The sequence below is a fragment of the Schistocerca gregaria genome, chromosome 1, assembly GCF_023897955.1.
Source record: "Schistocerca gregaria isolate iqSchGreg1 chromosome 1, iqSchGreg1.2, whole genome shotgun sequence".
NCBI lineage: Eukaryota > Metazoa > Arthropoda > Insecta > Orthoptera > Acrididae > Schistocerca > Schistocerca gregaria.
In genome coordinates, this window is record NC_064920.1 from 218,619,239 (window position 1) to 218,633,372 (window position 14,134).

Sequence of the window (14,134 nt, forward strand, 5' to 3'; positions counted from 1 at the left end):
TAAAGATTTCTTTTCTGATGCTGACTAGAGCTTCACAGTTTAATTGAATGTCCAGACTGCTGAACAGAATTCCTCTCATTTATGACAGTGTGTGTGTGTGTGTCTTCAATGGTACAAAGTCACCCAAAGCAATTGCGTTTGCATGGACTTGTTGGAGTAGCTCTATCAATTTGTGCTCTACTCTTACACAGTCAGTGCTGCATTGATGTTATGATGGATGAAGAAAGGAGGACAGAAAAAACAGACTTGCATGGGCAATGAGAACATTTGTAAGCAAAAGAAGTCTGCTATTATCAAACACGAACCTTAATTTAAGGAATAAATTTCTGAGAATGTACATTCAAAGCACAGGATTGCATGGAAGTGAATCATGGATATGGAAAAACTGTCACTGGAACTGAAGCATTTGAGTTGTGGAGCTGTAAAAGTATGATGAAATTTATGTGGACTGCTAAGATGAGATGTGAAGAGGTTCTCTGTGGACTCATCATGAAAAGGAACACGTGGAAGATCCTGGCAGCAAAAAGTACAAGATAACAAGGAAAATGTTAGGACATCAGGAAATAGCTTTTGTGATATCAAAGGGAGCTGTAGAGGGTAAAAGCCACAGGGGAACACAGAGATTGGAATACATCCAATAAATAATTAAGGCCATTTTGTGTAAATGCTACTTTGAGATGATGAAGTTGTCACAAGGAAGATGTTTAAACAGTAATGTGAGGTCCTGGCATTTTTCTGTAACTGCTGTTAGAATAACATTCAGAAATCTGTAAAATTTCTTTTTGATGTGCTATTTTTCTGGTGCATTACCTCTTTCTGGAAAAACACGATGAAGTCCTCTGATACGACAACATCCTTCAAAATAAGTGCTTAACAGAGACCTTTTGCTATGTGAAACCTTGTATGCTTCCACTACATTTAAATTCACTCTGTGACAAAGCATCAGAGGATTTTGTATTTATGATTGTGTTATCTTTCCCTGGTACTGGACTCTGTTCTTCAGTTCTTATTTTGCTGTGTGAATCTGTTGTTGGTTGTTACCAACTGTTTTCTAATTTACACCTGAAATTTGCCCCAGATCTTTTGCTTTTTATTGTGGTTTGTAAACCACTGCTGGCTGTGCCATCAAAATAAAAGTAGACATTGGCAAGACACATCATATCATTCCACCTGTTAGGTGGATTCTGACTGTCATGTTGAGAAAACACTGCTTGATGCCCGATGTGCATTTTAATTCATCAATGTTTTTGTATTTGTTGGTTCCTTGACAATACAGGTCATAGGAGGAATGTATTGTTTGTACTCTGGCTCACAAATGTAGTAGCTTGTGCATAGTTTTATGAATCATAGTGATGTTTGTGTCCAAGATACCTGGTGTCTCCAACAAACTGTATCATGCAGAATGTAGAATCAAATACCTGTTATGAGGGAAGAGCTAGGTGATTGGCAAGAACTAATACTTCACATAGAGACCACTTTTAATGACTAGCTGTGAAAGTTCAGTTGGAGTTGAGCTGCCTATTTAAACATTCACTGAGTAGTCTACCAAGTTCCAAAACTCTATACATAAGTAATACCCAGTACCTCCCAAAAACTACAGATGTTAAATAATGAGAGGAGGTGGCGATCAAACTGGTGACCCAGCAGCCAGTGACTATTACTTCTAAACCACAGTGAGTGAGACACAGTCCACAGCAGCAATGTGTGTGTGTGTGTGTGTGTGTGTGTGTGTGTGTGTGTGTGTGTACTGCATAGGCTATTATACATATGTATTATCTAGAATGTAAGCATAATAACTTTTCTCGTGTTACAAGTACATACATGTAAAAAATGTATTTCTAGGACCAGTAATGTCACAAACAAACACATTGCCTAATCACACTGCTCACTGAGCTTCGAATCGATGTACTATGGGCCCAGAAGAGATGAAAACACGGGCATCAATCTCAATAACATCAGAAGCAATACTAAGAGCAGAACAATTGCCAGCAGCAAAAACATCTCCTGGAGTAGAAGAAGCAGTATGTAAAAATATCATAAAGAAATCAACACTACCAAGAGCACCAAAAGCAGCACAGAAGAGAGGTGGAAGGAATAAAAGAAAGCAGGGGCCTATGTATTTGATGGGAGAGTATTTTTACATCCACAGGTAGGAAAAAAAAAACATAGTGAATGTAAATACATCTGCATCTACATATGTACTCCACCATAAGTGTATTGGGGAGTTGTAGTAATTCCCTTTTCTGTTTCACTCACAAGCGGAGTGAGGGAAAGATGACTATCTACATGCCTCTGTATGAGTTCTAATTTCTCTTATCTTGTCTTCAAACAACAGAAACTCCAGGATGGTATGTCAACAATATTAGGAAAAGACTAGATTGATACTCAGTATAAAGATGACCTGTTGAGTTGCAGACAGGCACAACGAAAAGACTGTAAGCATGCACACACACACACACACACACACACACACACACACACACACACAAGTAATCACACCTCATACACACATGATCGCTTCTGCTGGCAGCTCTGCCCAGAATGCGACTCATGTGAATAGCAATGAAGAATGGCGTGCTGAAAGAGGAGGGACAACCATGTGGTGGTTGTTAGTGTTTAACGTCCCGTCGACAACGAGGTCATAAGCTCGGGTTAGGGAAGGATTGGGAAGGAAATCGGCCGTGCCCTTTTCAAAGGAACCATCCCGGCATTTGCCTGAAACGATTTAGGGAAATCACGGAAAACCTAAATCAGGATGGCCGGAGACGTGATTGAACCGTCGTCCTCCCGGACAACCATGTATGGGGATGGGAAAAGAAGAGCACTGTGTGGCGGAACATGCAGCAGGGCCTAACAAGGGTGCCAAGTGCAGCGTCAGGAGGTAGGGTGCATGGGAGCAAACAGGGAGTGGAAAATTATTTTCGGCTGCATGTTGTGCAACAAGGTAGTCTACTTTGGTCTTAACCACACTTTGATGGTGGCCGTTCACCCTGGTGGATAGCTGGTTGATAGTTACGCCAATATAAAAATCTGTGCAGTGGTTGCAGCAGAGCTGGTATACTACATGGCTGCTTTTACAGGTGGCCCGGCTCTTAGTGGAGTAGGATAAGCCTGTGACAAGACTGGAATAGAAAGTCCTGGGTGGGTGGACCATGCAGGTTGTGCACCTGGGTCTTACACAGGGATTTGATCCCTGTGGCAAGGGGATGGGATTGGGAGTGGCATAGGTATGGATTAGGATGTTAAGTGGGTGGGAAGGATCTTGGGTGGGACGCCTCCATCACTCTTTTACAGCTGGCTCCTGCAGGTGGTGGGAGGATTAGGGGTGTGCAGGGAAATGGTAAGGGATATCTGTTTTTGACTCAGTCTGTGGGATAGTGCCTGTCTGTGAAGGCCTTGGTGAGACTTTCAGTTGCCTATTGATCAGTGTTGACACCATTTTCTGTATACCAACATCCTCATACCCGTGATCTTGCCGCAATTGAACACTACCTTTCCCAAAGTCCGCCACTCCAAATCACTGCCTCATTCCTCATATGCCTAACTAACTTTATCCCAAGACATAACTACTTGTCCTTTGAAGGGAAGGTATACAAACAAATCTGCAGCACAGCAATAGGCACCCTCCTATGCCAAGCTGTTTATTGGCCATCTAGAAGAAACTGTCCTAGCCTCCCAAAAGCCAGTTTCGTTGATGATATGTTCATGATCTGGACTCCCAGCCAAGACACCCTATCCCAGTTTCTTTATTACTCCAACACCTTCTATTCCATTCACTTCACCTAGTCCTCCTCGACCCAGCATGGCACCTTCCTGGATGTTAACCTCCTCCTCTCTAATGGCTCCATCCACACCTCTCTCCACATTAAACCCACCAACTACAAAGGGTACCTGCATTTCAACAGCTGCATCCTTTCCACACCAAAAAATACCTTCCATACAGCCTGGCCACCGAAGGATTATGTGTCTGCTAATGCCTTAATAAACAGGCACTACCCACAGACCTAGTCCACAAACATATTTCCCATGTCATTTACCTGCACACCCCCAATCCTCCCACCATTCCCAAAAGCCAGCTATGAAAAAGTGTCCCTTTCCTCACCTAATACCAACCTGGACTGGAACAACTGGATCATATCCTTCATCGAGACTTTGATTATCTATTATCATGTTCTGAAATGAGGGGCATTCTACCGAAGATCCTTCTCACTCCTTCTAAAGTGTTGTTCCATCACCCACCCAACCTCCACAACGTCCTAATCTGTACCTATCCCACTCCCGATTCAGCCCGTTGCCACAGGGATCATATCACTCTGGAACACCAAGGTGCAAGACCTGCCCAATCCACCCGCCCAACACTTCCTATTCCAGGCCTGTCACAGGCTTATCTTACCCCATCAAAGGCTGGCCTCCTTGTGAAAGCAGGTATGTCATATACCAGCACTGATGCAACCATTGCACAGCTCTTTATATTGGTATGACTACCAACCAGCAGTCTTCCAGGTTGAACAGCCACCACCAAAGTGTGGCCAAGAGTGTAGCAGACCACTTCATGGCACAACATGTAGCTGAACATAAAACACTTCATTTCAACAGCTGCTTCACAATCTGGGCCATCTGGATCCTCTGCTCTGCCACCAGTTTTTCTGGACTGCACTGATTGGAGTTATCCTCACAACACATTCTCATCCCCTGAAATTATCTCGGTCTCAGCCTATGGTAACCTACTGTCCTCGCACCTGCCATCCAATAGCTTCCACCTTCCCAGCCTTTCACCTCCTCCCCCACCCTCATTGTGTGCTGCCTGTCCTTGCCCCTTCCCTGCTCTTCTACTTCTCCACTTTCTGTTTTTGTCCCCCCCTCCCCCCCCCCCCATAACACCTCCTGACACTGCATCTGGCAGTCTCATTGGGCCGTAATTTAGTTCCTGCAGATGCCACCAGACAGCATTCTTCTCTCCCTTCACCCAGGGACTGATATCCCTCCCCACTAAAGACTGCTTGTGTGTGTGTGTGTGTGTGTGTGTGTGTGTGTGTGTGTGTGTGTGTGTGTGTGTGTGTGTGTGTGTGTGCGTGCGTGCGTGCGTGCGTGCGTGTGTGCGAGTGCGTGAATGCGTGTGCGTGCGTGCGTGTGAGCGCGCGAATGCGTATGCTTTGCTGGAGAAGGGTTTGGCCAAAAATCTATAATGCTTAACAGGCTTTTTGTTATGCCTCTGCCCAACTCAAAGGATTATCTCATCTTCGTAGCTCTTATACAAAACGTATGTTGGCAGCAGTAGAATTGTAGTCAGCCACAAATGCCAGTTATTTAAATTTTCTCAATAGTGTTCACAAAAAGAATGTTGTCTTCCCTCCAGGTATTCCCATTTAAGTCCAATAAGCATCTCCATCATACATATCAGTAACAAATCTGTCAGCATGCATCTGAATTGCTTTATGTTTTCTTTTAATCCAATCTTGTCCGACCGAGCAAGGTGGCACAGTGGTTAGACACTGGACTCGCATTCAGGAGGACGACGGTTCAATCCCGCATCCAGCCATCCTGATTTAGGGTTTCCGTGATTTCCCTAAATCGCTCCAGGCAAATGCCGGGATGGTTCCTTTGAAAGGGCACGGCCAACTTCTTTCCCTAATTCGATGAGACCGATGACCTCATTGTCTGGTCTTCTTCCCCAAACAACCTAATCCCAACCCCCGCCCTCCAATCTCGTGGAGATCCTAAACATTCCAGCAGTACTCAAGAATGAGTTGTACCCAAAGATATAGAATACCATAGAGCAGTAACACTGTGACCAGGATGAAGCAAATTGAACAACCCACTGCCATGTTCTTGGAAGTCAAAAGAACGGGGCATGGTACATGATAGTACATAAGAAAAGTAAAAACACTAGGATAAAATAATGAAGTTTAACAAATGGAAGTTGTTTCTGTGCTGATGCATAACACAAATGTACAATACAACTAGCAAATAATATATTTAGACAGTATGCACTTTAAATAAGATATATTTGTATTTTTATTGCTTTATGCATACAATTAATAGCTGTGAAAATGTTAGGATGATTTCAAAAAGAAATATGGCAGTGCTTATCTTACAAGTTTGCACATATACTCCACTTTCAAAACACCCACAGAATATGAGTGACTAAAATGAGGAAACTATAACCACTTTCAGCTGGCATTTGGCTGAAATCGAAATCAGTCATGTGATGTCCCTCACTCATGACTTTTAAGAGGATTCACTGCATTTCACTGTTTACTTTCTATAACTTCCTTGTTATGACACTGTGTCATTTCAAAGCAATGTCAAATTGAATAGTTATCAGAAATGTGTCACTATAGGTACAATTTTTAATAATTAAATGTTAGTTAAAGACACATCAGCTGTAAAAGTCATTGGAGAGTCTAAGATGAATGATAATAACATCTGGAATTGTTTGTGTCCCCTGTGGTCAGGGATGTATAGTTAAGGAGTTGAAGGAAGTACATTTGCACCCTGGTTCATGATAGTTCTTTTTTTCACCTTCACATTTGTAACACATTCTTGGACTTTCTTGTTCATGTAACAGTAGTATGTTCTTATTCAGTGTTATTTACATATGAGGATGCTCTATCAGAAATGAGGTTACTCAATTTCATAATTTCAGTCTGATTAAAAAATTAAAGATGAAATTGATGCAAGTGAAACAGCCAGCAGTGAAATTTATATTCTTTCTTGTCACAAATATTTTGCCATTTTTTAAAAATATGTCACGATTTCCAAAGTTTGGTTAGGCTGGAACCGAAGAGTGCAGCTTAAATGGCAGAAAATAAAAGCAATCATATTTGTAGCTTTGCTTGTCATATGCATTTAGCCGTGATCAAATCCTTAACAAACAATGGAAAATCCAGGGAAATGTAACAATATTATGAAAAGGATAGTTGCTACTCACCATACAGTGGAGATTCTGAGTCACAGAAAGGGATAAAGAGACTGTCAGAAAGTTAGCTTTCGGCCAACAAGGCCTTTGTTGAAAATAGACAACACACACACACACACACACACACACACACACACACACACACACACACACACACACACAGGAAACTGCTTTAATTCAATAAACTTTTAGAAAATATTGAGTGTTGTTGCTGATAGACACACATGACATGGGAGGAATGTATAAATCAAAGCTGCTCCATTATGCATAACCAGTATGTTCACAGTGAGGAAGATGGGCAAATCAGTGAATACAAATAAACAGCAGACAATGTACAATGGTTTAATTTATTTGTGGGTAGGTCAAGTTCAATGAACTATGGATGAAGCCCGACCAACAGACATTATATGCATTGATCAAGAATGATAGTGCATTGAGAATGGCTAGTTTCTAGCTGAAATCTAGATCTGCCAGTAAAATTAGAAAGGATGACTGATAGCTGGAATCTATTATTTACATGTCAATATAACAGTCGCTGTGTGCAACAGCCTTCTGAATGGAAAGTAACCTGATGGTCTCTACTATTTGTTTTAAATTGTGGTTCTTAGCACAGGAAAGAATGACGTTATTTAAAATTAACACAAGTGACTGAAAGAATCTTTTTTTGGCAGGATGAAACATCTGAGATGGTCAGTCAAAAGTAAGGACAGGCCCAGGGTTGACACAGGTCTAGGGTTTAGTTCTGTATGGAGAGTCAGTTTGTTACAATGGAGATTTTGCTTTTGAGGGTATTGATATCCACATGGATGAACCAGAGAGCCAGGCACCATTTAACATTCCTCTTGACCTCTCAGGTAAATCATCACTGCCCAGGGAGAAGGACAAGGACAACCATGGCTAATCAGTGGCTCCCACAGGGATGTGTAGCACTGAAAATTAAATCGACACAGATCACATTAGGAAGCAACACAATTCTGGCCCAGAAGATACTGTTCTACACGTCTTAAAGGAAACTCATTTCTAAAATCACCAACACACTTGCATTAAGAGACTACCACACCCTACAGGAAGGAGAGGGCTAAGGGTGAAGTGGCTGTTTTCAGCAATGACAGATGACGCTCCTCTCCTGTCTCTCTTACCATGTTACATTCCATCCTGGATTTTGCATTGTTTGTTCCATGGCCATAGAAGCAATTGAAGTGGAAGTTCTCATGTCAGTTACAATCTCATTGCTAAGGCTTTTGTGGCCACTTGTTGAGTAACTGTCTAGGGTACTGTCTCAGGTTCTTCGGCCAATGTTTGTTGATGATTTTTCTAACATTTCACCAGCAGGAGTGGCTGACATCGTCAAAACTTCACCATCCATTACTTATGCTGGACTGGAGTCAAGTTCACATCTGCAGATTGTATGTACCTCACTCACCACCGTCCAAGGGATTTTCCTCGGTCATTTCCACTGTGGTTCTCCCCTAGCTACCTGCAATGGCAATTCACGGCAGCACAGGAATGAAGCTCTGTTCTTCTTGAGGCTTTCTTATTTCTTGTTGAAGCTATTGTCAATCTGTGCATTTCTATAGCTTCTCTGAGCAAGCATGTGTGATAGCTCTTCTCTACAGCAAGCATGTTGGATAACTCTTCTGTGCAGCAAGAACTTGCATATCACCAAATTTTACTGTCTGGTCAGTCTCACACAACACATGCTTCGCCACAGCCAATTTCTTCACTTGCCTCAACCTGCAGTGCTGCTTGTGTATGGTGAACCTGTGTTAATTGATTGTCCAGTCATTCTAATGTAGATTTTCCACATGTACATGGAATGCGGTATATTCCCTATATTGCAAGTGATCCTCTTTCCCTCCTTTGTTGATCTGAGGCACTGTTTGATCTACTTTTTCAATTTATAAATAATCTTGAAGCCTTGATTGCACAATATATGGCTGGTTCTCTCCATCATTGTAGGAATGTATGACGGAAAGGCTGTACAACATTCCTTTTTCTGATGTGTCACTTCGCTAAGTGCTTGATGCTGTGGCATTCCTTATGTAACTGGGGGAGTACCCATTGCTCCACATAATGCTTTCCAGGTGTTACATCTCACAGCTGAGGTGCTGCAGCTCACATATCCAGAATAAAGAAGAGTAACAAGCTATCAGGAGTCTTAATTCTGACAAGAGTATATTGATATGACCATCGTAATGAAGACTGAACATTATGAGCAGAAGATCTGAATCATATTAATCTGACAGCGTACAAAAAGCTAAGTACGGATCGAATGCAGCGGATGACACAAAATATGAATTGATTAATCACGGTATCTTGTGTCATGGTGAACATACAGAGGAACCTCCACAACACAGAAGCCCTGTTATCTCATTTACATGGAATAACAAAGGTCCATAAGACCAATTGTTAGCATTCCTGGCTCACCGATTTAAAAACTGGTGAAATACTTGGCCTCTCTGCTCCAGCCACATGTGGGGAAGGCTGACACATACATAAAGGACTCGTGACATTTCATTCAGAAGCTGAAGAAACTAAAACTTTGATCAAACGACATCCTGGTCAACTTTGATGTTGTTTCTTTGTTTAACAAACTGCCACTCAGTGACACTCTGGAGTACACTGGTTCCATTTTCTCGCAAGACATCACCAAACTCTTTCTTGCATGTCTCACCACAAGCTATTTCATGTGGAATGGCAATTTTTACAAACTACTGGAAGGTGTCACCCTGGGTAATCCACTTAGTCCAGTGGTGGCCAACTTCTTCATGGAACATTTTGAAGCACAGACACTGGACTTGGCACCTTGTAAACCTATTCTATGGAGATAGAAAAGGAAAAACAACTGTCATTTCTGGATGTGCTGATCACAAGGAATGGTGAAAACCTGGGACACAGCGTGTGTTGAAAAGTGACCCATACAGGTCAATACCAGCCAAATTGTCAGATCACCACCAGAGCCAGAAAAGAGGCATGGCTGATAAGATGCTAACATGAGCATGTTGAATATTTGAGCTGTAGCACCTGAGAGGTGAGATGCAACATCTGGAAATTGTTCTGTGGAGCAATGGGTACTACACTGGTTCCATAAGAAATGTCACAGAATCAAACACTCAGTGTAATGACACATCAAAAAAGAAATATAGGGTACAGCCTACCTGCCATACATTCCAAGACTGATGGACAGAATCACCTGTATATTATGTAAATACAGTGTAAATACTAGTTATAAACTGATAAAGAATATCAAAGAGTTCCTCAAATCGGCAAAGGAGAAAATGGACCCACTTGCAGTTTCAAGAATACATCACATTCCATGCACATGTGGAAAAGTCTATGTTCGAATGACTGGATGATCAATCAACACCAGGATCACTGAACATAAGCGGCATTGCAGGTTGGGGCAGGTGGAGAAATCAGCCATGGCGGAGGACACACAGTGTGAGACCACCATATAGTAAAACTTGCTGACACGGAAGTTCTTGCTGTAGAAAAAAGCTATCCCACCAGTTCAGAGAAGCTATAAAAATAAACAAACAGTATAACAGCTTCAACAAGAAAGAAGAAAGCCTCATGGTGAATGGATCCTGGATTCCCATGCTGCAGCAAACGACTGTTGCAGGTAGCAAGAGGAGAACCAGAACACAAATCACCACAGAAAAGCCCTTGGAGGAGACATGCCAGCCATGAGCTCGAATTCAGTCCACCACCATCAATGTAGGGTGAAGCTTCAACAATGCCAGCCACTCATGCTGGCGAAACATAAAAAAAAAATCGTCAAACCAAAGTTGACTGAAAAATATGTGACAGAAGCCAACAGGCAGTTTGTTCCTTAAATCTTTCACCTTGTGACCCCTTATTTGCAGATAAACTTACAGAACTCATCAGGCACTCCCCCCCCCCTTCCCCCACCCATTCCTCCTCATGAGGGGCTTCAATGCACACAATGTGCTGTGGGGCTCGATTACCACTTGCTCCTGGGGTCAAAATATCGATCACCTTCTCTTTCAGAGGATATCAGCTTTTTGAACTCTGATAGATGACACACTTTTCCACAGTTACAGGGTCATCTTCAGCCATTGGCCCTTTTCTTGCTCTTGGCTACTGCAGACTTATTTCAGTGGGAAGTGGCTACAGATTTGCATTCCAGTGACCACTTTCCATTGGGGTGATTCATCTGGTAACTGGATGGTGATCAACAGGAGACCATAAAGATCGGTGGTTCTAAGGGAAAACCGACTTCAATACAGTCATCAGATCATCTTCGAACATGAGGTTGTACCCAAGAAATGGTAGACTATATCATCTGAGAGATCTAATGAGCAGCCGCAGATTCAGTTATCCAGTCTAGCGACCACCTGAGACGATGGTCTCTGCCTTGGTGGAATAATGAATGTCACTCAACCATCAGAGACAGACATACAGTTTTGTGGTAATTCAAACATCATCCAACTACAGAAAACCTTCGTGCCTTCAGATCCGTGAAAGCACAAGCAAGGTGAATGATAAAAGAAGGAAGGAATTTGCGACTTCCATTAACTACTACACTTCCACTGCACAAGTTTGGGACTCAATGATATGGATTTCAAACAAGGGAAATTCACTCCTATGACTGTGTTGAGGAGTGGGATCTTGGTGGACATGCCGAAATACATGGCTCAGGTTTGAGCAGAACACTTTTTTTTACTGACTCTGTATCATTCAAACCAACTCCTGCATTCCAGGTATTTTGTAGAACTGTGGAGATGAGGACGCTCTGCCTTTTCTTGTGTAATGAGGAAGTCCACTGTCTTACATTCTACATATGGAAACTGGAATCAACTCTATCTGTAGCCAGAGACACTGCTGCAGGACCAGATTAGATTCATTATGCCATCCTCTTGTCATCTGTGCCCTGAAAGCAAAGGCAAGTTTATATCTTGTTTCAGTCAGATCTTGTTTGGTGGACAGTACCTCATGATTTGGAAGGAGGTAATTTTAATTCCATTGTGAAAATCAGGCAAGCATTGTACTGGCCCTAACAGTTAGTGGAGTGTGTCCATCATCAGTTGTATGGGTAAGACTGTCAAATACATGGTCAACTGCCATCTCATCTGGCTCCTTGAATCCCAAGGTCATTTGTGCCACTCTCGGTGCAGTTTCAGGCACTAGCATTCTCACTTAATTCTATGGAGATGGTGATACAGGATTCTTTCTTATGCCAAAACCATTTGGCTGGTTTGTGTTTTGACCTCAAGAAAGCGTACAACATCACTTGGAAGTGCAAGGGTCTTCGTCAACTTCATAAGTAGGGGATACGTGGATGTCAGCTACCTCTGATCCAGTCCTTCCTCATGGATCAGTGCTATTGATATCACATAGATGATGCCTTTTCTGATTTCTATGTTCGGAAGAATGAGATTGCCCAGGTTAGTGACATCAGTGTCGCATTGTATGCAGTTGCTGTCAATGCCATCTCCTCTGCAGTCAGGAGCCCTGGTAAATGTTCTTTGTTTGTGAGCCACTTAGCAATTTTCTACTTTTTCTCTGATTTTACAGTGACAATGAGACAAATACAGCTTGACCATCAGGAGGCCGGAAGCTTGGACAAATAAAACTGGTTTTGGTTTCTCACTAGAGAAGATTATATGTGTCAGTTTTGACCATGCTTGTCAAAAGTTTTAACCAACCGGAGATCACAATGAGGGATAATATTTTACATTTTAAGGACACTGTGCTTCCTGTGCTTACTATTTGACGTGGAATTAACCTGACTGCTGCACCTGAAAGGCCTGCTATAAAGGACTTCAAATCATTGAATAAATTGAAATGCCTCTGCGGAAAGGCTTGGAGAGCTGACAGGTGCCACCTCCTTCAGCTTCATAGACCATTTGTCAGGCCACGGTCAGGTTACAGCAGTGTAGTTTATGGGTCATCCCATATTCCCTATCTCAAGATGTTATATGCTGTTCAACATGAGGGCTTTTGGATACTGACTGGATCTTTTTGGACAGCCCAGTTCAGAGTCAGTATGCAGACACTGAATAACCATCACTCTGGATTTGGCTCAAAAGGCTGCGAGAATCTCAGTGTTGGCTCAGTTATTGGCACTAAGTGCAGCAATCCACCCTAAGTTTGAGCAGTTGTTCAGAAATTTGCACCATGCGACGAAGCCATTCAGGACACATGCCACTGCTGTCTCAAGGGTCTGGGAGTATCAGACCTCTGAAAACATGGCCAGGGATGGAACAGATCGCCAACTTTTTATCGTCAGAGGTCCAACATCATTTTTAGCTTGACACAGTACAAGAAAACTTGTACACCAAATTACATTTTTACAGCTCTGCTTTCTTCAGTGTGTAAGTATGAACCACAGTTTTATCATTGTGTATATGTGGATGGACCTCAGCAAGAGAATGCCCTTGGCTGTAAAGCTGTTTTCCTTACTAGGGTTTTCAAAGCATGACTTCCAGATCAATGAACAAATTATGATGCAGAGATGTATGGCATTATGATAACACTGGAGTGGATTCACAGGCATCACAGTACGAAGTTTTTCATCTGTTATAACTCACTCAGATCACTACAAGTGGTCCACCAAATGTATTTGGTACACCGACTGATTCAGCTCATCAACGACCCCTTATAGTAGCGCTAACACTGTGGCAAGTGGTGATCATTTGTTGGATACCTGGATACACCAGGGCTATGACATAGCCAACAAGCAGCCAAAGAGTCATGTCAGGATGGTGTTATATATCAATATGCCATCCCCTTGCACTCTGTCATCTCATTATATGACAGGTGAATTATATGTCAGTGGAAAACTGAATGATTGGAGATGGCAGAAGACAAACTACAGTCACTCAAATTGACCACATAGACGTGCGGGACTTCGTGCCAACCTCACTAATGGAAGGAAGTGCTGCTCACCAGACTGCACATAGGATGTAGTCCTGGAACACACAGTTTCCTCCACTGACAGGAAGATCCACCACTCTTTGAAGTTTGTCGTGTGCCACTTTCAGTTTAGCATATTTGGGCTGTGTATGTCCTACATACTGACATCAGGGCAGTCCTCAGTTTGGCAGGCATCTGCCCACTGTCTGTGGCAACACTGAACCAATGTTACATGGGTTCTGACATTTTGTGAATTGTTGAGACCCATACATAAAGTACTTGGGAGTGGAGGCAGTTGTTAATGCATTATAAATTACTCTTCTTGTGGCACACCCC

The 14,134-nt window shown here is 42.5% G+C and overlaps 1 protein-coding gene across 4 annotated transcripts in view; it reads left to right on the forward strand.

Annotated features, from left to right (window-relative positions):
- The window catches only part of LOC126337435 (tubulin polyglutamylase TTLL5), a 268,881-nt gene that overhangs the window by 13,338 nt on the left and 241,409 nt on the right, over nt 1-14,134 (forward strand). For all 4 annotated transcript variants that reach the window (XM_050001468.1, XM_050001470.1, XM_050001472.1 and 1 more), the window contains exon 2: nt 1,843-2,149. In XM_050001468.1, coding sequence (XP_049857425.1) covers nt 1,911-2,149 — 239 coding nt within the window. In that variant the 5' untranslated portion in view covers nt 1,843-1,910. The remainder of the gene's footprint in view (nt 1-1,842; nt 2,150-14,134) is intronic.